Below are 24679 nucleotides of genomic sequence, written 5' to 3' on the forward strand. Positions count from 1 at the left end.
AATTCATCCGATTGTCTTGAAACCCAGCTTCAAACTTTGTACAGTTTTTGTTGGGACTTACGAGAAGATTTCTGATATAGTACCATCAACCTACAACATTTGGCGCCCACGTACGCCGGCCGTTTGCTAGTTACTCATAAGGGAAATATTCCACAGAAGTGCACTAAATCAAAATGAGTCCGGAACTGGGGTTTTTTGATACAATTCCCTTGGAACTTAGTTCCGGTCACTCTTGGCTCTCAACTTAAGCTATATGCTGTGACGTCACGGATCGCCTCGAATCGAACACTTATATTTATAAGTCGGTCAAGATCACCGCACTAGATTGACCGGCCGACGGACCGACGTACGTATATTTACAAAAACTTGACATAAAGTTTATACCGGTTAAGTAAGTAAAAAACTAAAAACTAAAATTCAGTTTGGTTTTTGGAACTGTGTTGTACAGTCATGGCGCGAGTGTTGGTTTTTTTGTGTATCTGTTTGTGCTACCAATTAGTGTATTGCCAGTTCGGTAAGTGTTATTTTTAGTTTTTTTTTTTTTAGCATTCACGTGTTTCTTGTTGGTAAGGACTATTATTAAGTACCTATTTTTAAGTAAGTAGGTATGCTTATTTTTATTTTTTTAAATTAAATGTCAATGGGTAGGTTTATTTGGAGATATTGTTAATACTCGTGGACTTATAAAAAAAGGTTTTATACTTACGATTATGTTAAAAGTACAGTTTGCTGTAGAAAGGTATAGAATCTGATAAAATAATATGCTAGATTGTTTCTTTATATTTAAAGGAGAATCTTGATTTATTTCCTAATTTAGTTTGGTTTCTTAAGTGTTTAATTTTAATTTATAGCAGTAGGTACCTACTTAGATTATCAACAAGAATCTAAATTCATACAGTATAATAACAAAACCGTCTGAAAAATGAAGCTGATTGAAAATTTTACAAAAATCTTGTTACAAAGTAAGTTTATTTCGATTATAGTTTTTAACGAAAGATAGATAAGTATTATATCTATAGATGCCTACGTATAATAATTTATGTAAAAAGCGGATATTATATAGCGGTATATTAAGTAACTATTTAGACTAAGAAAATTGAAACCTGGTTTTAGAGCTACCTATCAAATACAAAAAATAAAGCTCTCAAAACCTTTGTAAATATAGTTAGGTAATTTGGTAGGTGCGAGTTATAATGATGTTTTCCATAAAAAACAGCATAGGAAAAATTCAAAGCAAAACACGTTTATTTTATAGATTGTACGTATAACTTTGAACGCTTCACACAAATATAGCAATTAGAGTCAAGAGAATTATTAATGGCAATTAAAAGATTTATTTATTTATTGTTACATTATAATAGCTATGAGTTAGGTACTTATCATAATACCTACCTAAATAGCCTAGCGGTCAAGATTTGCCTATTTGGGGGTCTGGTATTCGATCCCGGGCACCAGACCCTCTGAATGGGAGGGTCCCTCACCCCTAACTTTTCCGTGTTACGTGCGTTTTAAGGAATTAAACATCTTGAGAAAACTTGTTAGTTTTCCGTAATTTTCTCAAAGGTGTGTGAAGTTTGCCATATCCGCACTTGGGCAGAATATAAAAATTACATCATCAACAACTAAGTAACATAAAAATTACAGAAAACTTTAAGAACATCCTATTTTATTAACACTACACTTTAAAATTCAAAACACCTCACTCAAACTACAAAATTCTCCAGCCTTCCACTGCATTTGATTCCACACACAATTGATTCCACTTTTAAGAGGGCTCTCTCCGTCACTCGTTTCATAGAATCATAGTTCCAATTTCATTTGAATATTAAGCAACCAAAGTCCATGAAATTTTCCAGACATATTCTAGAAACTAATATCTATGTCTGTGGTTTCCAGAATTCTGTTAAAATATTCGGTTTCAAAGTTACGCGGCCTTAAAAATTTTCATACAAATCTTTGAGCCCCTGTAATTTTAAAACTACATATTTTTAGAAAAATCTAAAACACCACAGACACAGATATTAGTTAGTTAGAATATGCCTGAAAAATTTCATGGATTTTGGTTGCTTGATATTCAAATGAAATTGGAACTACGATTGTATGAAACGAGTGACGGAGAGAGCCCTGTTAATTCCACTTTGATCAGCCGGGTCTGTAGCTCCAGGACGAAGCACTGTGTAATATTTAGGTAATAGGTAGAGTTTTATAGAAATAGGTTACCATAATTATTATTAAAATGCAGTAAATCAAGCGGTAATTTACTTATTTAAAAAACAGGTTTGTGGCATCTACGAGCTCGAGACCTGTGACACGCGCACAGACAGACAGACAAACAGACAGAGGGACATTAATAGAGCTACGTTTTTACCCTTTGGGCACGGAACCCTAAAAAGGGCTAGGTACCTTTTTAAAAGGTAAACAACCGATAAGAAGTCAAGTACGGGTTTTGCAATGTCAGGAAATAAACTAATCGTGTCAATAAAATTAACGGCTTTGGGCTGGGAACTTAGATGATATTTCGGCGTTACCTGTGCGTGGTAAATTATTCGACCTGTCCTTCTTGTAGGAGGCCTAGGCCCATAGAAAATAGCGGTAACCTGCAAGAAGACACCAGGAATGGATTTTTTGCGTGCATTGTAAATTATTTGACCTGTCCTTCTTTTGGCTAGTGAAAGCCCAGGCCAATAGAAAATAGCATTAACCTGCAAGAAGACACCAGGCATGCGTGGTCAAAATATACCTACTCGCTTTGATCCTTAAAACGACATACGACATTTATTATTACGACAGTAGGTAATTGAGCAGCTGTCCAACAGAACGGTATAAGTATTAAGTACTCGCAGTTACCCTTTCGATCAAAATTCTTATTTTTTCATCCAGACATTTTTGGGTCACTGAATAGGTACAATTTTGGTAAGGTAGGAAGCAAAATGGCTTAGAACTGTGCTAAACTTAAGTCGTACGTACTTACGACGACGTACGTACGTACGTTACGAACTTAGGTACGTGAGTTCAATCACTGAAGTAATTTCTAAACCAAACGGCCCAAAACTTTGCTAAATTATTGAGAACAAAGTTTACGATTTCGATCAAAATAGCATAATCACTGCGCGGTAGAATTCAACACGGTTTTCTTTCAGTTTTTTGCTGCTCCTACCTAGGTAGGTTGTAGGCAGTGGCGTGCAGCTCATAGAGGTATAAAAGTACTGCCTACCCTAGTTGTAATAAATCAACACATATTTTCCATTATGACCTGCCAGAAAATAAGTTCATACCTTCATCTTACCCTGGCTTTGAACCCTGTGCACGCCACTGGTTGTAGGTACCTAGCTTGTTTTTTATAATTATTTTTATAAAGTGTATCCTATATTCTTACGCTTTGTTATTTTGTTAACAATAAAGTGGTTTAAATAAATAATTTGCTGTCGTAGTTATATATTCCTAGTTTATTCGGCCAGTTAAGACGGTTCTGCCCCGATTTTTCAAACCTGACCAGTTTATATAATTACTATAGTTATTTTACCTAAAGGTGCCTACAGTGTCGAATACCCATAAAAATGCCATTGCCAGCGGATCAAATCATTTACGATTCGTAATTATGAGCGATTATAATCATTAAAATAATTGACCTAAAAACATTAACAACGTAGAATGAATATAGGACTAGGTATTTTTATAGGATTTTTTGCAAGAAAATGCTAATTCTATATGAGTAGGTAGGTATTTACTTACCATTAAAAATAAGGTGTCAGTTAAACCTAATCTTGGTTTAAAATTTTTAAACCGACAAAACAATTTTTTATTGGGATGAAATCTAAAAATACTCAAAAAGTTTAATTCTGATATTTGTTATTAAATGAGGCCTTTCAGATTTCAATAGGTAGTTAATAGGTCCTTTTTTATTGACGTGACAACGTCTTATAATTCGATAGAGCCGGCTGCACGCACGAAAAAAAATGACTCATGCGGCGTTACCTCGCTCTGAGGCGTTCCATGTAAGGCTTGAAGTGCAAGCGAGAGCGCGGAACGAGCGACAAAGAAGCACAATCGGCCTTTGTTGTCACGTTCAACTATCGTCAGTAAACCGACTTTACAGACAACCAATTTTTTTTATTTTAGATTTTACAACTTTTAATAAAGCAACAATGGCAAGTATTGAAAAGGATTTGAATAGGTATATATTATCTACAGCATATATGATACCTAGTACAAATAAAATCTTCGGTCATAGTGCACAATCACAAATCTTAGTTTATTCATCAAAAGACTTCATTTACATAACATGTCACTGTATTATTATATGTAATTATCTAGGTACGCGTTGAAATCATCTCTATATACTCAAGGATTGCATTAGCATCTGCTTACTATGTGAACAGATCTGATCTTATTTACTTAAAAATATCTACCTACTGACATCAGAGTTACCTAATATTTTAAACATATCTCTATTCATAATAATACAAGTGTAAATTAAAAATTTATAACACCCCCGACAAGTGAAGGTTACAGTAACCAGAAAAGAGCTGATAACTTTCAAACGGCTGAACCGATTTTCTTGGATTATAGCTAAGAACACTCTCGATCAAGCCACCTTTCAAAGAAAAAAAAAACTAAATTAAAGTCGGTTGATTAGTTTAGGAGCTACGATGCCACAGACAGATACACAGATATACACGTCAAACTTATTTTAGAATGAGAAGGGTTAAGCCATATTCCACCAAGCTGGTCAAGAGCGGATTTTCAGACTTCACACACTTTTAAGAGCATTATGGAGAACTGTTAGGCATGCAGTTTTCTCTTATGTATGTTTTCCTTCACCGTTTAAGTGATACTTAGTTAATCGCTGGGGCATGAGATGGGTCTGCCCGCGAAATTAAAATTTAATTTGGTTTTTCGCAATTTGTAAGCTAACACGACAACATAGGCTTATGGCATTCTAATTGCGCCAATAGCAGTATCATACTCACAAGTTTATATAGAAATCTTTACTTGAAAGGGTCCAGTTTAGGAAATTAGCTAAAGTATCGACTAATTTGTGAGTAGATAACTCATATGAAACTCATTATTTTCAATAATTTCTTAAACTGGACACTTTCAAGTAAAGATTTTTATGTAATCCTGTGAAGATGATAGCCATTGTCGGAATTAGAATGCCATAAGCCTACTTTGTCGTATTAGTTCATAAATTGCGAAAAACCAAATTAATTTAGAATTTCGCGGGCAGACCCGTCTCATGCACCTTAAAACTCCGAAAAGTTAGAATCATCGCCAAAATGGCGATAGTCAAGTTGTTTCTAAAATTGATCTGTAATAGCAAGTCCAGTGTTACTTGTTTTAGTAGAGGTCGGTGATTATATCTATTTAATAAAGTACCTGGTACTAACTATATAGGTAGTCAGTGACCATGACAGAATCGAATTAAGTATTCTGGGTAAATATAGTGTGATTTTCTTTTTTTGTCGTGCTTTTGAACTCGGTTTTTTGTGGCATTGAGTAGGCATTCGGTACTTTATATTATACACTGCTATAGTTACTTAGTAGGTACACCATAAAGGTGCCCACGCACCACAACTGCACTGCAGCGGAACTGCGCGTCGCGTCAGCGCCCCGCACGATATTCTCTCCAACCGCGACGCGCGTACCGCACTGCCGCGCGGCGCGGCTGGAGAGAATATCGTGCGGGGCGCTGACGCGACGCGCAGTTCCGCTGCAGTGCAGTTGTGGTGCGTGGGCACCTTTATGACTACACTAGCTGATGCCCGCAGCTTCACCCGCGTGGATTGGTCAGATCCCCTGCAGCACCAGGATTGAGGAGTTCGAATCCAAATTTTGTATGAAACAAAGTTCCTCTATCGATTAAAAAAGAAATCACGCAAAATGGTTCAGAAATCTCAGAGATTTCGGTGTACATAGGTAGAAAAACAAAGCCTATGTTACACCCTGGTCAATCCTCTATTTGTCTGTGAAAGTCCCGTCAAAATCGGTTCAGCCGTTCCAAAGATTAGCCTTTTCAAACAGACAGACAGACAGACAGACAGACAGACAAAAATTTTAAAACCGGGTGATTCAGTTATGGTATCGTTCAAATAACCCTATGAGCTTAATATGAGGTAGTTTTTTCGAAATTACAGACATACACTTCAATTTTATTTATTAGTATAGATAGATTATGTAGATAGGTAGGTACGCAGTTTTAGTTATATCCGTGTCAATCTAAACATTTTGCTCGTGGTTTCTAGGCTTGGATTTTCTAGGTAAAAAAAGTAGTTTTTATACAAAAACTTGATTTGTACGCTAAAAACAAGATTGAAAATCAGTCAGTGTTTCAAATTCCTTGGCAACTAAAAACTTTATCAGACTAGCTTTAACCTTTGTTCAGACATAAATATGCAAATCGGAGCTGATCACACTATTATCATTGATTACTTATTTTGCGAATGTATGTTTGCGAATATTAAAATTTTAAACAAACTTCAAGATTTGCTATTTATCTTTTTGTAAGTGTTATGTAGGGCTTAGATTTGATTTTAAGTTTTAATTGTTTAAGTCTTAGAAGCGGTATAATTACTGTTAAAGACTACTATGATATAAAGTATAATTGAACGGTGTGTAAATTTTAAAACTTTCCGTGTTTTAACTGAAACTCTTTGAAACTTTCTTGACTGGACGTAGATCGTAATATCAGTTGCATGAAAGGCGATACACATTTTGCAAAGTAAGTAGTTAGTAGTGAGTTAGTACCAATTTGGTGGTAAAACGGTGTATACAAACTCTAAACTAAACTGATAGGTCTGAAAATAGTGCTGCCCTGCGGAAAAAGGGTAGTATTACCTTAACAGATTGTGTATTAGCCTTTTAGCGCACAATTTAGTTTTACACGCACAGTTTTACAGTGTACATCATAAAACTGTCTTTTAGAGTACCTAGACAATTTTCTCTTTGGCTGCTGAACTATATGTCTAAACTTGACCCGAGATGTGAGACGCGAGATCAATGTTAAATTTTCAAACCGATCTATATTATACTTCAATGTATAGATCATACTCATAATATTATAAGCTAAACATAATTTATTCTCTCCTATAGGCTTCTTCCCCCGCGAGCAACGAAGGTATCAATCGCCATTCGGATTTGGGCAGAACTTCATTCCAAACGCAGCGAACAGATTTAGAAATACCCTGGGAAATATCCTACATGTTCAACCACAGACTCCTGCTGACAACCCAGAGTATGTTTATCCTTTCCAAAATCAAAATCAAAACAGACCAGGCAACCAATACAATCAGTATTATAATAACAGACCAAATAGTGTAAGGTTCCCTAACCAAGGATACCAAACTCAAAATGGATTCTACAATAACGGACAGAATAATCAAGAATACGCAGAGAGACCAGCTGAAAATCCCTATCAGCAAACTGGGTACGGATTTGAAAATGGTGGAAATAATAACCAACAATTTATACCTAATAACGAAGGAAATGGTCAAAATTATGATAGTGGATTTGTCAGTAGCCAACAGAATGGCCCAGCGTTTGGCCAAGGCAATGAAGCACCTAGTTTTGGTAACGAAGGTAATTCACCTGATAGTGGGTTAGTCAGTGGCCAACAGAATGGCCCAGTATTTGGCCAAGGTAATACAGAAGCGCCTAGTTTTGCTAACGAGGGTGGGTTAGTCAGTGGCCAACAGAATGGTCCAGCGTTTGGCCAAGGTAATGCAGAAGCGCCTAGTTTTGCTAACGAAGGTGGATTAGTCAGTGGCCAACAAAATGGTCCAGTGTTTGGCCAAGGTAATGCAGAAGCGCCTAGTTTTGCTAACGAAGGTGGATTAGTCAGTGGCCAACAAAATGGTCCAGTGTTTGGCCAAGGTAATACAGAAGCACCTAGTTTTGCTAACGAAGGTGGATTAGTCAGTGGCCAACAAAATGGTCCAGTGTTTGGCCAAGGTAATGCAGAAGCCCCTAGTTTCGCTAACGAGGGTGGGTTAGTAAGTGGCCAACAGGATGGTCCAGCATTTGGCCAAGGTAATACAGAAGCACCTAGTTTTGCTAATGAGGGTGGATTAGTCAGTGGCCAACAAAATGGTCCAGCGTTTGGCCAAGGTAATACAGAAGCACCTAGTTTTGGTAACGGGGGTGGATTAGTCAGTGGCCAACAGGATGGTCCAGCGTTTGGCCAAGGTAATACAGAAGCACCTAGTTTCGCTAACGAGGGTGGATTAGTCAGTGGCCAACAAAATGGTCCAGCGTTTGGTCCAAATAATGGGAATAACGGAGGGCTTATCAGTGGCAAGGAGACTGGGCCCGCATTTGGCAATGGATATACTAATGCACCAACTTTTGCCAATGAAAATGACGTTCCCCGAACACCAGTGCCAGATACCGATAACAGGAACAACTTTGGCACCGAAGGTTCAGTAAATAAACTTTTTATTGATTATACTACTAATTAAACTAAATGATTGGTGGTGTAAGATTAACATGAAGACAGATTTTTGATATAGCAATTTCTGTAGGTAAAGCATGAGCATGGGAGATGATAAAGATTGCCTTTCGTTTAAAAACAAGCCTTAATTCGCTGTAAATGGCGAAAACTCAGCTTTTTAAAATCTAGAAATAATAAGTAGGAGTGATTTCTAGCAGATTATATCAAATTAAGCTTGTTTTTATTATTATGAGATTGATTATATGAAAATTATGAAAATTGGGAATTAACTGGAACAAAAAACGTACCTACTTTCAGGCAAATGACACTGATTCTATTTCACGTTTAATACTTATTATAATTGATTAACATTATTATATCCAAACTCAGAGACGTCCGACCTCCTAACCTAAATTCTAAATACCTGAGCAAAAAATTCACTTCAAATTAAAGCCTCTGGATAGTGGATATAAGCTTCAATTAAATCAATAACTTGTAATTAACCCACAATATAAATTCTTGCACCTTTGAGTTTAATAACATTGACATTACTAACTATATAAGGCTGCTATAAAAATTGTGATTAAATTGTAACTAACTATTTTAGATTAGGTAATAGGTACTTATTATAGATAATTTCGACGTACAAAGAGTTTCCCTCTATCAGTATTTAAGTTAACAGACGAGTCATTAGACTTTTCTTGTCATCATTCTTCATGTCTCAATTTGTATGGATGATCATGATGTCCAAATCATTAATACAAAATTAAATGTCAAAAATTAAATGTTAAATGTTAAAAACTTACACTTAGATACTGATTGAAGCATGTTGTATGTTAGTATAGTTAAATAGTAGTTAGATATTTGTGTTGTATTTAACCATTTTGTTTGCATGTAAGGTTAACATTAACCGCTAATTATTATTATTATTATTGTTTGTTCAAAGCGTTGATGGATATAGCAATTAACTCTAATGGAGTAAGTGAGAATTGTATGCACTTTTGCATTCGTACGTCCATTATCGACATTTTTCATTTATACTCCTTTATGTTATATTCAAATTACTTATTTTTATTCAAGGGCTAAATTTTCTTTTTACTTAAGAAAATGAAATTTTACTACTTTCCCAATGACTAACGCTAGGTGTAGCTACGACAATAGAATAATCATAATCATATTTATTTCCTTGTTTGTCGTTGTATGGTAGAACGTACAATCTTTCTAATTTAACACCCGTATTCACAAACGTTACTATGAGGTCTTATAGTGCGCTCGAACGCACAGTGTAGGTTCCATCAATCAAATGACTGTGTGACGTCAATATACAATGATCTGATTGGTGGAACCTACACTATGCGTTCGAGCGCACTATAAGACCTCATAGTAATGATTGTGAATACGGCCGGAAGTCTTTCTCATAAATCGTTAAATTATTCAGACCTTAAAAATTGCTGACTATGAAACTGCCAATGGACGTTAGCAAAAAGCAAGTGTTTGTTACAAAACTTATGAATAATACTCATGTTGGACTTAATGTGTTTTTTATTATGCGGTTTGGGTTTTTCTTGGTACATTTTGTATTAAAATTCCCATTAAATAGCATATGTATTATATGTCTGAACAATTATAGCTCTTCCAAATTAGCGCGTTTTTTCTCGGACTATCAACATTACGATAATGCATCCAAGCAAAGATTATTAAAAAAAAAATAATTATTATGAAATCGTGGTTGGCCTTAGGCCAAACTATAAAATAATAATTAAGGAACACAATACATGATACATCAATTAACAATTTTGTTAAAAACTGGTTATAGTCCAAGTTGTAGGTAATAAATCTGTACGTTTAACGACTAGCATTAGATTTCTGTCGAGTTTCAGTATTTTACCTAAAATAAATAGCTAATGGAATCAAAAGTATTGATATAAATAAATACAATATTCTTGCTTATATAAGTGTAAATTAAAAATTTATAACACCCCCGACAAGGTGAAGGTTACAGTAACAACTAGAAAAGAGCTGATAACTTTCAAACGGTTGAACCGATTTTCTTGGATTGTATCTAAGAGCACTCTCGATCAAGCCACCTTTCAAACAAAAAAAAACGAAATTAAAATCGGTGCATTAGTTTAGGAGCTACGATGCCACAGACAGATACACACGTCAAATTTATAACACCCCTCTTTTTGAGTCGGTAGTTAAAAATAGGTGAGTGGTAGGCCTTTTGGATGTTTAGTTCGTTTTTTCCAATCCATTTTAGACACACGAGTAGTACTTATAACGTTCTTTGTTATGATTGTGTTTTGTAAGTTTTTTTTTTTATTATTATTTTTAAGGGGCTTTTATAGGTGTCCTATATGCCAGCCCCATTGTAAGATTTTAGATGGGTTTTAATGTAACAAGAATCCCCTACCTACCAATCTCTCAACTACGCTAAGGCCTATTTTGATTAAGGCCTACTGCCGATTTTCAAAATGAGTCCTTTTATGATTCGCAATATTGGGGGTTCGTTCAGTTAAGCATTTCTCCAATTTTTCAGGCTAACATTTCTCAATTATCTAACTTAATACTAGGCAGGTACATGGGTTGAAATCCAGGCCACAAAATAGTTTAACGCCAATTTACTTTCATTTGGTTAATTTGTTTGATTGATTTTGGAATTCCCAAATCCCTGAAGGCCAAATTCTCGTATCACTCATAATATACGTAAGTATAATTTGTTTAACGATGTATAAACCAGTTTTAGATGATGAGATTCGTATTGAAATGTTTTTCCTTGTGGTCAATAGTCATTGAGAGTGTTTGGAGAGACGACCAAGGTCGGCTACTGGCAGGTCAGGTGTAGTATATGTGAGGAGACTTACAAACTTGCGCCTAGAGCTAGACCCCTGTACACACTAAAGTATATTGTGTTTTTCTAATAGTCGCATTTATAATTGTTTTTAAATCCTTCGGGTGTTATTTCTGCGATTTCGCTATATTGCAGATAGGTTTGTGCCTGACGCTAAGTTGGACCACGCTTACTAGAAGATGAACAAATCGGTCAAGTGCGAGTTGTTTTCGCACATGAAGGGTTCCGTACCCTTGTACCGGTGTGGGGACGCCCCGCACAGCCTCGGGCGTGCGGGGAGTTCGCCTTACCTCGATTGTAATCTCAACCTGTCGCGTACTATACGTATTTCAGGATTTTGAAAATTCGGTCCCCTCGCCATTCCATTTTCAAAATTCCACTCGAGCAAAATCGTGGCGGGTCAGCTATTAGGTATATTGTAATAAATAGGTCAATGGCTGTAGGCCTACCTATGAGAAAATTTTAAAGCCCAGCAATTACACCGATCATACCAAACGGGGAGAACGACCTCGGTTCAGTATGCACCTCTATATTGGTTTAGTTTAGACGTAGGTACATAGGTAATGTTTGTCAGTTGTCACTCAATAATTATTCGTCGTAACCGGATCCAAGATAGATATTTTTGCAATGATTCAAATATCACGCACATAGGCCGTATTATCTAAACAAGTGTAAATTAAAAATTTATAACACCCCCGACAAGTGAAGGTTACAGTAACTAGAAAAGAGCTGATAACTTTCAAACGGCTGAACCGATTTTCTTGGATTATAGCTAAGAACACTCTCGATCAAGTCACCTTTCAAACAAAAAAAACTAAATTAAAATCGGTTCATTCGTTTAGGCGCTACGATGCCACAGACAGATACACAGATACACAGACACACAGATACACACGTCAAACTTATAACACCCCTCTTTTTGGGTCGGGGGTTAAAAATTAAAAACACCACTGCCGTGAACTAAAAGTCAAAAAAATCACATTATTGAAAATATTGCTATACAGTTGACGTAAGATTTTTGAATACCTTTGTTATCTGTTATCTCCCAAAGCCACTACGTTCGTAGTCGCTGATCGTTTCTCCCTGTGTTGGAGGCAATACGCAGAGAAACTTTCTGCTTTTGAAAAATAACGAAGGTCTGGCCCTCGCTGGTTCTCTCTCTGTAGTGATCGAGGTCTAATATTGAGGAGGGATGGATAACAGGAATACGTTCGTGGTCGCTGATCGTTCCTCCCTGTGTTGGGGACAATACGCAGAGAAATTTTCAGCTTTTAAAAAATAACGAAGGTCTGGCACGCGCTGGTTCTCTCTCTGTAGTGATCGAGGTCTAATATTGAGAAGGGATGGATAACAGGAATACGTTCGTGGTCGCTGATCGTTCCTCCCTGTGTTGGGGACAATACGCAGAGAAATTTTCAGCTTTTAAAAAATAACGAAGGTCTGGCACGCGCTGGTTCTCTCTCTGTAGTGATCGAGGTCTAATATTGAGGAGGGATGGATAACAGGAATACGTTCGTGGTCGCTGATCGTTCCTCCCTGTGTTGGGGACAATACGCAGAGAAATTTTCAGCTTTTAAAAAATAACGAAGGTCTGGCACGCGCTGGTTCTCTCTCTGTAGTGATCGAGGTCTAATATTGAGAAGGGATGGATAACAGGAATACGTTCGTGGTCGCTGATCGTTCCTCCCTGTGTTGGGGACAATACGCAGAGAAATTTTCAGCTTTTAAAAAATAACGAAGGTCTGGCACGCGCTGGTTCTCTCTCTGTAGTGATCGAGGTCTAATATTGAGGAGGGATGGATAACAGGAATACGTTCGTGGTCGTTGATCGTTCCTCCCTGTGTTGGGGACAATACGCAGAGAAATTTTCAGCTTTTAAAAAATAACGAAGGTCTGGCACGCGCTGGTTGTCTCTCTATAGTGATCGAGGTCTAATATTGAGCAGGGGTGGAAGCTAGGCTAATCAAACTAAGATGGTTTTTCGTATATCAGAGTGATTTGTATTTAATGTTATGTTAAAATAAGTATATACGTCTTGTATACTATTGTTCAACTTGCATCATGGTCAAGATCAAGTTTAATGATCTCTCAGGGAAGTGCCTATTGTTTTGTTTTTATGGCGTTTTAACTAACAATTTACCCATTTAAAAAAATAAATCATATATGATAGTTTTTTAATGGACTGAATTAATTATACATGACTAAATACAGAAAATATTAGATATATTTCAAACACGATCAGGTACTTCAATACATGGCGGCAATTGCCAATTAGTAAATTCTTAAACTTTTACTTTAACTTACTTATTCAGCTTAAGATTCTGAAAAAAAAAACTAAGTATAACAGATGAACGTACATACAAACAGACGTACATTCACGTATAATAAAATAGCGGGTATAGGTACTGAGGTCTGAGGCACCTATGTCCTAAACCTTAACATATAGGTATGAATATACATTTTTACAAATCAGAACAAAGTTATTCTAGGAACAAAACCTAACAGGATGTAGTATAAGCACATGAGCAGATATATCTAATTATAATTTTATACGTAAAGGCTACATCCGGCATTTTGTCACTTGGAGAAAATAATAAATCATAACAATTTATCGACAAGTTGATTTATCGTACGTTGTACTGTATCAATACCTGTTTTTCAATTATGCATTATGAAGGTAATTTCTATCATGAGATATTTATGACTAAACTTACTTATCTACCTACTATTTGAACACTATGAGAACATAATAGCATCCAATGGCAATCATACCTATTTAGAGTTCCATACCCAAAGGATACCAACGGAACCATATTACTAAGCCTCCGCTGACAGACAGACAGACGGACGGACAGATGGACGGACGGACGGGTGCTAGCTTTTAATTCAATTTAGTTAGCATTCAATTACTCTGATTATTCACCTGAAGAGCCCTCATACATTTGAACCGAAAAATCAAAGATTTTAGTGCTCCCAATTCACACATGGTAGAATTGAGAAAGGCGGGAAGAATCTAAATCATAATCCATTGACGCTTCTGACCTCACTCCTTCAAAACTCAAAGGGCAAAGATCGAAAGTCATTGCACTGTATGTTCTCACAGAGTAGCTAACGTTATCTTCATTTCTTTTAGAAGAGTCCTGCCCAACGGTAGATAACGGAGTGGGGTCGTGTGTCAACATCAAGCTGTGCCCGCCCTACGTGAAGCTGCTGCTGCAGGCGCAGTCCAACTCCGGAGCTCTCCAGGTGTTGAGGAAAGCGCACTGCGGCTTCGATGGCAGCACCCCTAAGGTATTACTTTTTTTTTAATTTATAGACTCACGCTTGGCTCCAGTCAAACCTGCTGACATCAACATCGAGGGAGTCGATGGGTCAAAATCGGTTCAGCATCTTACCATTTTTTTGCAATAGTTTGCATCCCGCTATACCAAATCCATACTTAATATTATAAATGCGAAAGTGTGTCTGTCTGTCTGTCTGTCTGTCCGTCTGTCTGTCTGCTACGTTTTCACGGCCCAACCGCTGAACCAATTTTAATGAAATTTGGTACAGACATGGACTACATCCCGGGGAAGGACATTTACAGACAGGCTACTTTTTATCCCGGAAAATCAAAGAGTTCCTGCGGGATTTAAAAAACCGAAATCCAGGCGGGCGAAGCCGCGGGTATCCTCTAGTTTCATATAAATTGGTTGAATGGGTGGGAATCACACTAAACCAGACCAGAGACAATTTTGAAATTGTAATTTTCCAAATGACCTCTGCCGAGGATCGAACTTGCCACCTCCCATTTTTAAGATCATAGCGCTCACTGTGCCAGGGAGATATCCAAGATAGTATTTTAACTGTGTAATATTTACAGGTCTGCTGTCCTCGCGAACCAATACCAACCCCTGCACCAACGCCTGCCCCAACGCCTGCCCCAACGCCTGCCCCTGTCGACACGGCGGCTGGGAAATCCTTGACAGATGATTTCATATCAGCTTTCCCTGTTCCGCCCGAGTGTGGAGTCAGCAACGCTTCATTCAGCAGAGTTGTGGGTGGCATTGATGCTAAACTTGGTAAGAAATACTTTATTAGTTATACTAAATTATGGCTGATGCCAGTTTGTTGTGTCTTTGCTGTGCCGGCAAAGGCATTATCAATAGACGAGCAAATGAACAGTCGCCAAACTTGGTAAGAATACTTTTATTTCTTACCAATTTAGTCCCACATAAATTTCGTGAAGATGTGATGAATATCTTCGGAGATGGAGAACAGAACTCCTCAATGGATAAGAGTAAATTGCTCGCGATCAGTGTAATAGCTTAGTAAACAGTAGGTTTTTAACCAGGTATAGCATATTTTTACTTCAATACATCTAGATTCTAGTCGAATCATCGGTATAATCAAATTTCCTCTTGTTTTCTATCAGGTGACTTCCCATGGATGGCGCTGCTGGGCTACAAGGGCAAAAGGAGTCCCACCACCAGCTGGCTCTGCGGCGGCTCCCTCATCAGTCACCACCATGTCCTCACTGCTGCTCACTGCATACACAACCATGAGGATGATTTGTAAGTAGCCAATAATACTAAAGTACCCTTGACCGAATTTCCTTCTGTGCAGGATGACCTCCAGCCTGCCAGACCAATGTGAAAACGTGGTTGGAAGCAGGTGGATGAAGGTGGAGGACCATGTTTGGTATTGCGATCTTCAAAAAGCCTATTGTTTTTAATATACAAGGTGTTAGATTATGACCGTAAAGCAGATGTACTAAACAAACCAGTCAAGTGCAAGTCAGACTCGCGCACTGAGGGGAACCTCGTCCGGTATTTTTTCCTACACTTTGCACGATAAATCAAAAACTATTATGCATAAAAACAAATAAAAATCTGTTTTAGAATATACAGGTAAAACCCTTCCATATGATACCCCACTCGGTATAGTTCAATTACTTTGAAAATTCAAAACAGTTATTTATTCATGAATACATTTTAATTTTTTTTGTGATGCAACCACAAATACACCGTTTACGGATTTTTTCCTTTACTTGTGCTATAAGACCTGCCTTTCATGATTCTAGGTCAACGGGAAGTACCCTATAGGTTTTCTTGACAGACACGACAGACGGAGAGACAATGAAATAACATTATACCCGTGATGAGAATATAAAGAAAACTCCGATGTAGCAACCCTGCAAACAGCTGATCGCGGAAACAAACATGTAAAAAACTTCAGTAAATTCGAAGGACCGTTTGAATGTTTGTCAAGTAGCAGAGAGAACCAACGAAAGAATTTATGATACTATTTAGTACAGTAACTAACCTTATTTTTATGTTAAGGTGGAAGCGACTGGCCTGCCCGCGAAGTTCAAATTTAATTTGGTTTTTCGCAATTTGTAAACTAATACGACAACGTAGGCTTATGGTATTTTAATTGCGACAATGGCAGTATCATCCTCACAGGTTTATATAAAAATCTTTACTTGAAAGGGTCGAGTTTAAGAAATTAATTCTAGTATCGACTAATTTGTGAGAATAGAATGAGATGAGCCTACGTTGTCGTATTAGTTTACAAATTGCGAAAAACCAAATTAAATTTGAATTTCGCCACCAGGCCCGTCTCATGCCCCTTAAGTTATAATTTTAAATTTATCATACACGCTGTCTACGTGTGGGTATGCAGTGCCTTTTCGTCTTAGTATAAATCGCACCGACGACGTTTTATATTATGTTATACTTATAGAATCCGCAAATGATAAATTCATTGAGACATTAAGTTGTGATTAAGTCATTAATATGTATGTATGTCTGATTAATAGACACCTCTTTATGGCTTTAGGAACAATGTTAGATAGAACTATTATTGGAATAATGTTAGACTTAGTTATGATAAAACATGTGTAAGTAGGTACTTATTATAAGTAATGACATTACTAACGGGATAAGTTGTAGTAGACCTACAATATTTTTACTGTACATTTTTGTTGACAAGTCTGCGTAAATTAGGTACGATTTTCTATTTAGTGTACCTATTTAACTACGTACGTAGTTATCCTACTAATGTTATAAACGCTAAAGTTGGTATAAATGGATGAATCCAGGGTTATAATCTATCGCCATTTCCAACCAAATCCGTCCAGTAGTTTTTGCGTGAAAGAGTAACAAACATACGCACATACACACAAACTTTCGCCTTTATATTATTAGTGTGATATTTAAATTGTGCTTGCAGTTTTTATTTAGGTAGGTTAGGTTTTTGTACATCGAACATGTAAGTACCTAATAATGTCCTTATTTATCAAAATAAATGATTCCTCGTGAATAACAGACTACGTAGCTAAATTACAACCCGTATCCGGTTCAAACACATTCGAAGTTAGGTATTATGTATCATTATTTAGCTGTAATGTATAATACCAGTGAACTGTTAGACCACACGAGTAGGTTAGACTAGCCATTTAATAGGCCCCCAATTATGCCATGCGGGGAACAATTTTAAGACCATTAACAGTCATAAATAAAAGGTGTAACCAGAACACTAGCAAAAACTTAGGATTATTATCTATACTTACTAATAAATAAAATTGAAGTGTTGAGTCTGTTTGAACGGGCTAATCTTCGGAATGGCTAAACCTATTTTGACGGGACTTTCACAGACTAGTAGAGGATTAACCAAGGAGTAACATAAACTTTTTACCGACTTTGAAAGATGGAGGAGTTTTGTTTTTTTAACTATGTACAGTGATATCTCCGAGATTTCTGAACCGATTTGCGTAATTTTTTTTGAATCGTTAAGGGAACTTTACGTCATTGTTCCATAAAAAGTTTGGATTCCAATTCCTCAATCCTGATGCTGCAGGAGTTCTGACCAATCCACGCGGGCGAAGCTGCGGGTATCATCTAGTACCAACTAAACACAATCCAATGCCAATAACCCTTTGCCTTATTCTTGTAGTTATAGTGATTTAGTATGTTTCAAACCGCGATGAATAGCATTCTAAACTCGGGTCAATGCCCCTACGACGTAACATTGACTCCGAGTCGCCTATTTGCGTAACGCCCGTGTGCCGAGTGTGAGATCCACAAAATTATTCGAATGACTTCACTACTGCGTTAACCGAGCTAACGTCAAACGCATCGAGAATCGCGAGTCAGCGAGTGTGAGATTCCACCGAAGCTAACCAGCCCATACGCGTGTACTCACCGTGAATGGCATTTATTATTTTTGTAATGTTGGCGTCGTGATATAAACCAACCAAATTTAGAATGAAATTTCTATGAAGTGATTGTATGGAAGCAGCTGTCTATCAAAATTTAACTGGTTATACCTACTGTCTATGTTTATGTTTTGAAATCATCGTCTTTGTAGGTAGGTATAGTATGTACGTCATCATAATAAGGAATAAAAATGAGTCAAGTGTGAGTCGGACTCGCACTCTAAGGGTTTCGTAGCATCGTACAAGATATTTTAATAATTTTACGTGGAAGTCTGTAAGTTAATGACAACAGCGCCATCTATATGTGATTTAGAAAACTGATTATGTTAAGAACACATATTCTTTTAGAGCCTAGAAAAGTAAATTAAAAGTAGTTTTGATTAAAATACCGCCCTGCCATAAATTTCCGTAGTCCTTTAAATTAAACTTGAAAAATGCAAATAAATGTCTTTAAAATTATCTCCTCACTCCACTTTCACTGTAAAAATCTATGCGACAACTTAACTATCGCGTTAGCGTCGTGTTTACTCGATTTACTTCGCGAATTGTCAAAATTTGATACTCGCACTCGCATAGTTCTTGAATCAACCAATCACGTGCGCTCACGTTGTCACTTTCGCATGCGAGTCTGTAAACAATAGTCGGTCCCGAGGACGTAAAAAACTCGCACTCACAAATTATGTTTCCCCTTCTTGTCACTAGATGGCGCTGTTTCAATTCCATACAAAACGTAGTTAACTTTTACGCGATCGAATAGGTTAAATATCTCCCACTAGGCACACAGTTAACCTCTAGCGTCACTCAGAGGTTTTATTTGCAATATATTGTGAACTGTAAAAAATCATTAAAACTTCAAGTATAAGGAAAATGATTTGTGTTTAGATAGTACAATGATAGCGCTAAGTTTTGCTAGCGTTCATACACCCTGTATAACCAACCAAAGAAGACACAATGTAGACACATCACAGATTTTCATTTCTTGATTGAATTTTGTTCATTTTTGGTAGGATAACACTCAAATACAAATCGCACACGCTCAAATATTAATATAACCCCTCCCCCCCCCCTAACATAAGCAAATTCATCATCATCATCCAGCCACTTCCCGCCAGCCGCTTTATATCGTCGGCCCATCGTGCTGGAGGGCGTCCCGGACACACTACGCTTGCTTAAACGCGGTCTCCACTCAAAGACTTTCCGGCATATTATTGAAGCAAATTAATGATGTTAAAATATACCTACCCTTTATTCTCAGGTACGTCGTCCGCGTGGGTGAGCTGGACCTGGCACGCGAGGACGAGGGCGCGACGCCCGTGGACGTGCTCATCAAGAACAAGATCAAGCACGAGAACTACAACCCCAAGGCCTTCACCAACGACATCGGCCTGCTGGTGCTGCAGAACGACGTGCAGTTTACCGGTTAGTCCAATCCTGAAGTAGGTTGTACGGGAGCGGCGTGCAGATTTCGGAAAACTCTGTTAGTGTGATTCAGATTTTGCGTGCTCTACTTTGACTTCCGATGAAAGTACTCGTGCTGCCATCTTGTGAGAGCGTCGTGAGTTGTCAAACTTAGGTACTTGTACTCAATGATTGCTGATTGATTTCTTCGTATGAGTGAGAAGTGCCATCTGCTTGCGAATGTAGCTACCACCACAAGGTAATACGGTAGTTTTCCTTAGTAGAAACCTAAGCGACGCGATTTGCCCGGCGCTTTAGATTTTCTAGACTTAGTTATTCACTCATGTCAGTTCGCGTTGACAAGGTCCTATGGGCCGCGTAGATCTAGATAATATAGTGCGCCTCTTACACATTTCAGTGAGAAGCTACTACATTTCAGGAAAAATAAATATTCTTAGGTAATAGAGAAAATGCCAGCGCGTGCCAACCCCTCGTTATTTCATAAAAGCTGTAAGTTTCTCTGTGTATTGTCCCCAAAACGGGGAGAAACGATCAACGACTATGTAGTTTGGATCATCGTGGCTTTGGGAGATAACAGATAATAAAGTTGTAAAAAATCTATATTATTTTTCTTGGAACTAACTCATTTTCCTGTACGTGCCCATTTGCAATTATTGAATAAATATTGGATTATTTACTTTCCAATATTCTCTATTTAAATATCTACGCAAATATGAAAGTCCGGTCTTTTGTTCGTCATGCTTTCTTTATTAGGAAACTGGTAATCCCAACGTTCTAAGAATTTAAGTTCAGAACCGATAAACCGTTGTTTGTTTAGTTATAATATGATAGTAGCTGATGTCCGCGACTACGTCCGCGTAGATTTAGGTTTTTAAAAATCCCGTGGAAACTCTTTGATTTTCCAGGGTAAAAAGTAGCCCATGTCAATCTCCAAGTCTACTGTAACCTTGCAAAACATCAGGTGAATCGTGGCTTTGTTGAGACGTGAAGCACAAACCAACAAACAAACACACTTTCGCATTTATAATATGGGTAGTAATCCATCCATACTTCCATACTATCCATACTCATATTATAAATGCGAAAGTGTGTCTGTCTGTCTGCTACCTTTTCACGGCCCACTAGTTTAACCCATTTTGACGAAATTTGGTAGAGTTAGCTTATATCCCGGGGATGGACATAGGCTACTTTTTATCCCGGAAAATCAAAGAGCTCCCACGGAATTCCTAAATACCCATCCGCATAACCGATTTGCATGAAATTTGGAACCGAAGTAGCTTACGTCCCTGCAATTGACATAGGCAACTTTTTATCCCGGAAAATCAAATAGTTCCCATGGGATCTTTAGAAACCGAAATCCACGCGGACGAAGTCGCGGGCATCTTCTAGTGTGGGTAGATTTCCAGGATACTGTACTAGATTTAATGTGTTTGTATTTTCTTTTATTCAGATCTCATAAAACCCATCTGCATACCGATGGAGACTAACCTGAGGTCTATGAACTTTGAGGACTACACGCCTTTCATAGCTGGATGGGGCGACCTGGAGTTCCGTAAGTCATTTTTAAAATGTTGAGCAAATTGTCTAAGTAGGTATAATTGTTGAAAACATTAGTAGAACCAATAGGAGAACTATTTCAAACAAAAACCCATGAAGCTAATGTTAAGCTTATATAGACTAGCGCTTGGCTGCAATCAGTGATGACGCAGCCTAAGATGGAGCGCGCTTGAATGAATTAGTATGAAACTGGAATTGGACATCCCTGAAAGCTGTTTGGTTGCAATATGCACAGTTCACGATAGTAGCTCAGTTCCTTTTAAATAAGTCTGTCCAAAGAAATTAAAAGGTTACCTTGTTTTACTACCTACCTACCTGTAAAACGTGGAAATTCACTCAATAAGATTTTGGCCTTCTCTTCGATCAAACTATTTAATCTAAAGATTTATGTCTAGTCATTTTCATGATTATTTTTAACCGAATTCCAACAAAGGAGGAGGTTCTCAATTCGTCGGAATCTTTTTAGTTTATATTCTTGTGCAGGTGGCCCAAAAGCGACCCGCCTGCAAGTGCTGCAGCTGCCAGTGGTCTCCAACGACTTCTGTAGACAGGCGTACACAGCGTATAAAGCGCAAGTGATAGACGATCGAGTTCTATGCGCCGGTTTCAAGAAGGGAGGCAAGGACTCTTGCCAGGGCGACAGTGGTGGCCCCTTGATGCAGCCTATTGTGAGTCAACCCCTCTTTTTACACCCCTTTGCCATTGGTGTCAACTGCTGAACTTCTATAGGATGTACACGATGTATAAGGCACAATTGATCAATGATCGAGTTCTATGCGCTCCGGCCTCAAGGGATGGCAAGGACTCTTGCCAGGGTGACAGTGGTGGCCCCTTGATGCAGCCTATCGTGCGTTAACCCCCCTTTCACCCCCTTCTGTTAGTGGTATCGAATACTATCCTGCATATTATGAAGCACAAGTGTTAGACGATCGAGTGTTTAATGCGCCGGCTTCAAAAAGGGAGGCAAGGACTCTTGCTAGGGTAATAGCGGTGACAATAGGCTAATGATGCAGCTTGTCGTCAGTTAGCTCCCCTTTTTTTCCCCTATGTCAATGGTGACGATCTTCTGTAGAGAGAGGTACACAGATATAAAGCATAAATGATTGACGAGCGAGTTCTGTGCGACAGCTTCAAGAAGTGAGGCAAGGACTCTGGCTAGGGTAATAGCGGCCGCCCCATGATATATATAGCTTATCATGAAATTTGCCCCTTTCTGCCTTTTACTATGAAACTCAAAATAAGTAGGTATTACGTACATTGTAGGTAGGGTAGTATAAAAAGTTTCCATTTTCACCCAACTACGGCAATGCCAAAAGGGAGGGTTATGATTTTATATTATAATCTATGTACTCGTATGTATGTATGTTTGTATCCATATTCTGTGTGTTCCACCGTAGCGCCTGAACTACTGGGCCGATTTTGATGAATGAGGTGTCAATTGATTAGTTGTAAATGTCTGGGTGACAAAGGTTATATTTTATACGAAAAAAATTGACCTAACGGATGTTACATCAAAAATAGTGGAGGTCTCCAAAATTTTTTATGCTATTGTACCGAGTGGGATGTCAAATGAAACAGGAGAATTTTTTTATAATATTTCAGCGTTTAATAAGACGATCTTTGTCGGGTTTTAGTTTTCAACTTTATCTTTTACTTTTACAGTATAACTTCGAGACCCTGAAGACCTATTTCTACCAAATCGGAGTGGTATCGTTCGGCAAAAAGTGCGCCGAGGCTGGTTTCCCTGGGGTCTACACGCGCGTCACCAACTTCGTGCCGTGGCTGCAGCAGAACATGCTCGGACCTTAGACTGTGGAAACACGAAAAACACCTACTAGGACTCTAATGAAATTATATTTAAGGTGGCGTTTTGCTGGGTCGAAACCTACTACCTACTACTAAAAATCGTGTCGTAGTTTGACGGCTACCTACTCGTTAATTGTGACGATCTGTTAGGAGGTACACGTTGACAGTCTCTTAAAAAAAACCTCAAGGTATTTTTACTTAATTTGATTTAGAAAAATCCAGCTCGCTACGCTCACGTTTATGAACTCGTGGTTAATTATTCAAAAATAGGTCGAGTCAAATGCCACCTTAACTAGTGATATTAAAAACTCATTAGCTATAAGAATAATTAAGTAAAATAACAATTATATAAGAATCCACTTAGTTACAGATAAATATAATTTGTGGTTTAGTTTGAGCTAAAGATAAACTGTTAATTAAATACAATATATTTCAATTAAGAAGACCATCGGCAAGATTCAATAGATGTCACTAATTTGTTTACAAAATTAGCAACAAATGATTGGTTTAAATAATTCTATTAAGTATTATTTTTAAAGAAGAAGAAAAGCTAACAAAAAATATGGTGGTGCCTTTTATCGTTGAAATGTATAGTTACTAGTGATTGAAAGACCAACAAACACCAAAATATGTTTTTTGTGGTCTTTGTTTTGGTTAGCGTTTTAAAAGCAACCTGTATTTTATATTAATATGTATGTTAGGATGAACGAGCTTTAAAAAGTTTCTATTCCGTCCAATAGTACCTAAATACCTACTTATTAATTTATAGTATTTTCACGTATTAGTTTATAACCTACTGAAATATTTCTATTGTTATTTTATGTTTAAACACAGTATTTATTTATTGATCATTTAATAAAAATCCTCTGTACTCTGTAGAGTAGAACTAAGGAAATACCCACCCTACTATAATAAAATTAGTATATAACTTGGGTACTTTTAAATCAAGGCAAATACATCTTCTATACTAACTAAACCTAAGACTAGACCGAACTAAATGACTGAACTTTGTTTTAAAGTTAAACTTTGACGCCATGATAAAAAAATCGGCCAAGTACGATTGGGACTTACACACGAAGGGTTCCATACCATCGTACAAGACACTTTTTGATTTTCACGGTGGCCAATTTGAAATTTTCATTATTTGTTGATATACTGCCAATAGAAAACACATTCTGTGAAAATGTCAACTCTATGCCTATTGTGGTTCACGAGATACGGCCCGCTGACAGACGGACGGACAGACGGACAGCAGAGGTTTAGTAATAAGTTACTAATATAGTCTCGTTGGCATTTATTTTGCTCCAAGTTTTCTGTAAAGGATTGTAAATATGAATATGACAACACAAAATATTATTGTATTAGTTTCTTGTTAATTTTTTTAATAACCAGTGATTCTATTTATTAGTAATAAAATTATTAT

The 24679-nt window shown here is 37.4% G+C and overlaps 1 protein-coding gene across 7 annotated transcripts; it reads left to right on the plus strand.

Moving 5' to 3' along the window:
- Positions 1 to 321: 321 nt before the first annotated feature.
- Positions 322 to 24350, plus strand: LOC123877014 (venom protease-like). 7 transcript variants are annotated; one of them, XM_045923496.1, is made up of 10 exons: positions 322 to 514; positions 7090 to 7746; positions 7792 to 8412; positions 14410 to 14567; positions 15139 to 15337; positions 15691 to 15829; positions 19730 to 19893; positions 21344 to 21445; positions 21934 to 22118; positions 23113 to 24350. In XM_045923496.1, exons 1-10 carry the CDS (start codon positions 451 to 453, stop codon positions 23257 to 23259), a joined length of 2436 nt encoding a protein of 811 aa, XP_045779452.1. In that variant the 5' UTR covers positions 322 to 450; the 3' UTR covers positions 23260 to 24350. The 7 variants fall into 7 exon arrangements, with proteins under 7 accessions (XP_045779452.1, XP_045779453.1, XP_045779454.1 ...); XM_045923497.1 differs by having other exon boundaries at positions 7090 to 7668; positions 7714 to 8412; XM_045923498.1 differs by having other exon boundaries at positions 7090 to 7622; positions 7692 to 8412.
- The last annotated feature ends 329 nt before the right edge of the window (positions 24351 to 24679 follow it).

Source organism: Maniola jurtina, chromosome 22 (assembly GCF_905333055.1).
Source record: "Maniola jurtina chromosome 22, ilManJurt1.1, whole genome shotgun sequence".
Lineage (NCBI taxonomy): Eukaryota > Metazoa > Arthropoda > Insecta > Lepidoptera > Nymphalidae > Maniola > Maniola jurtina.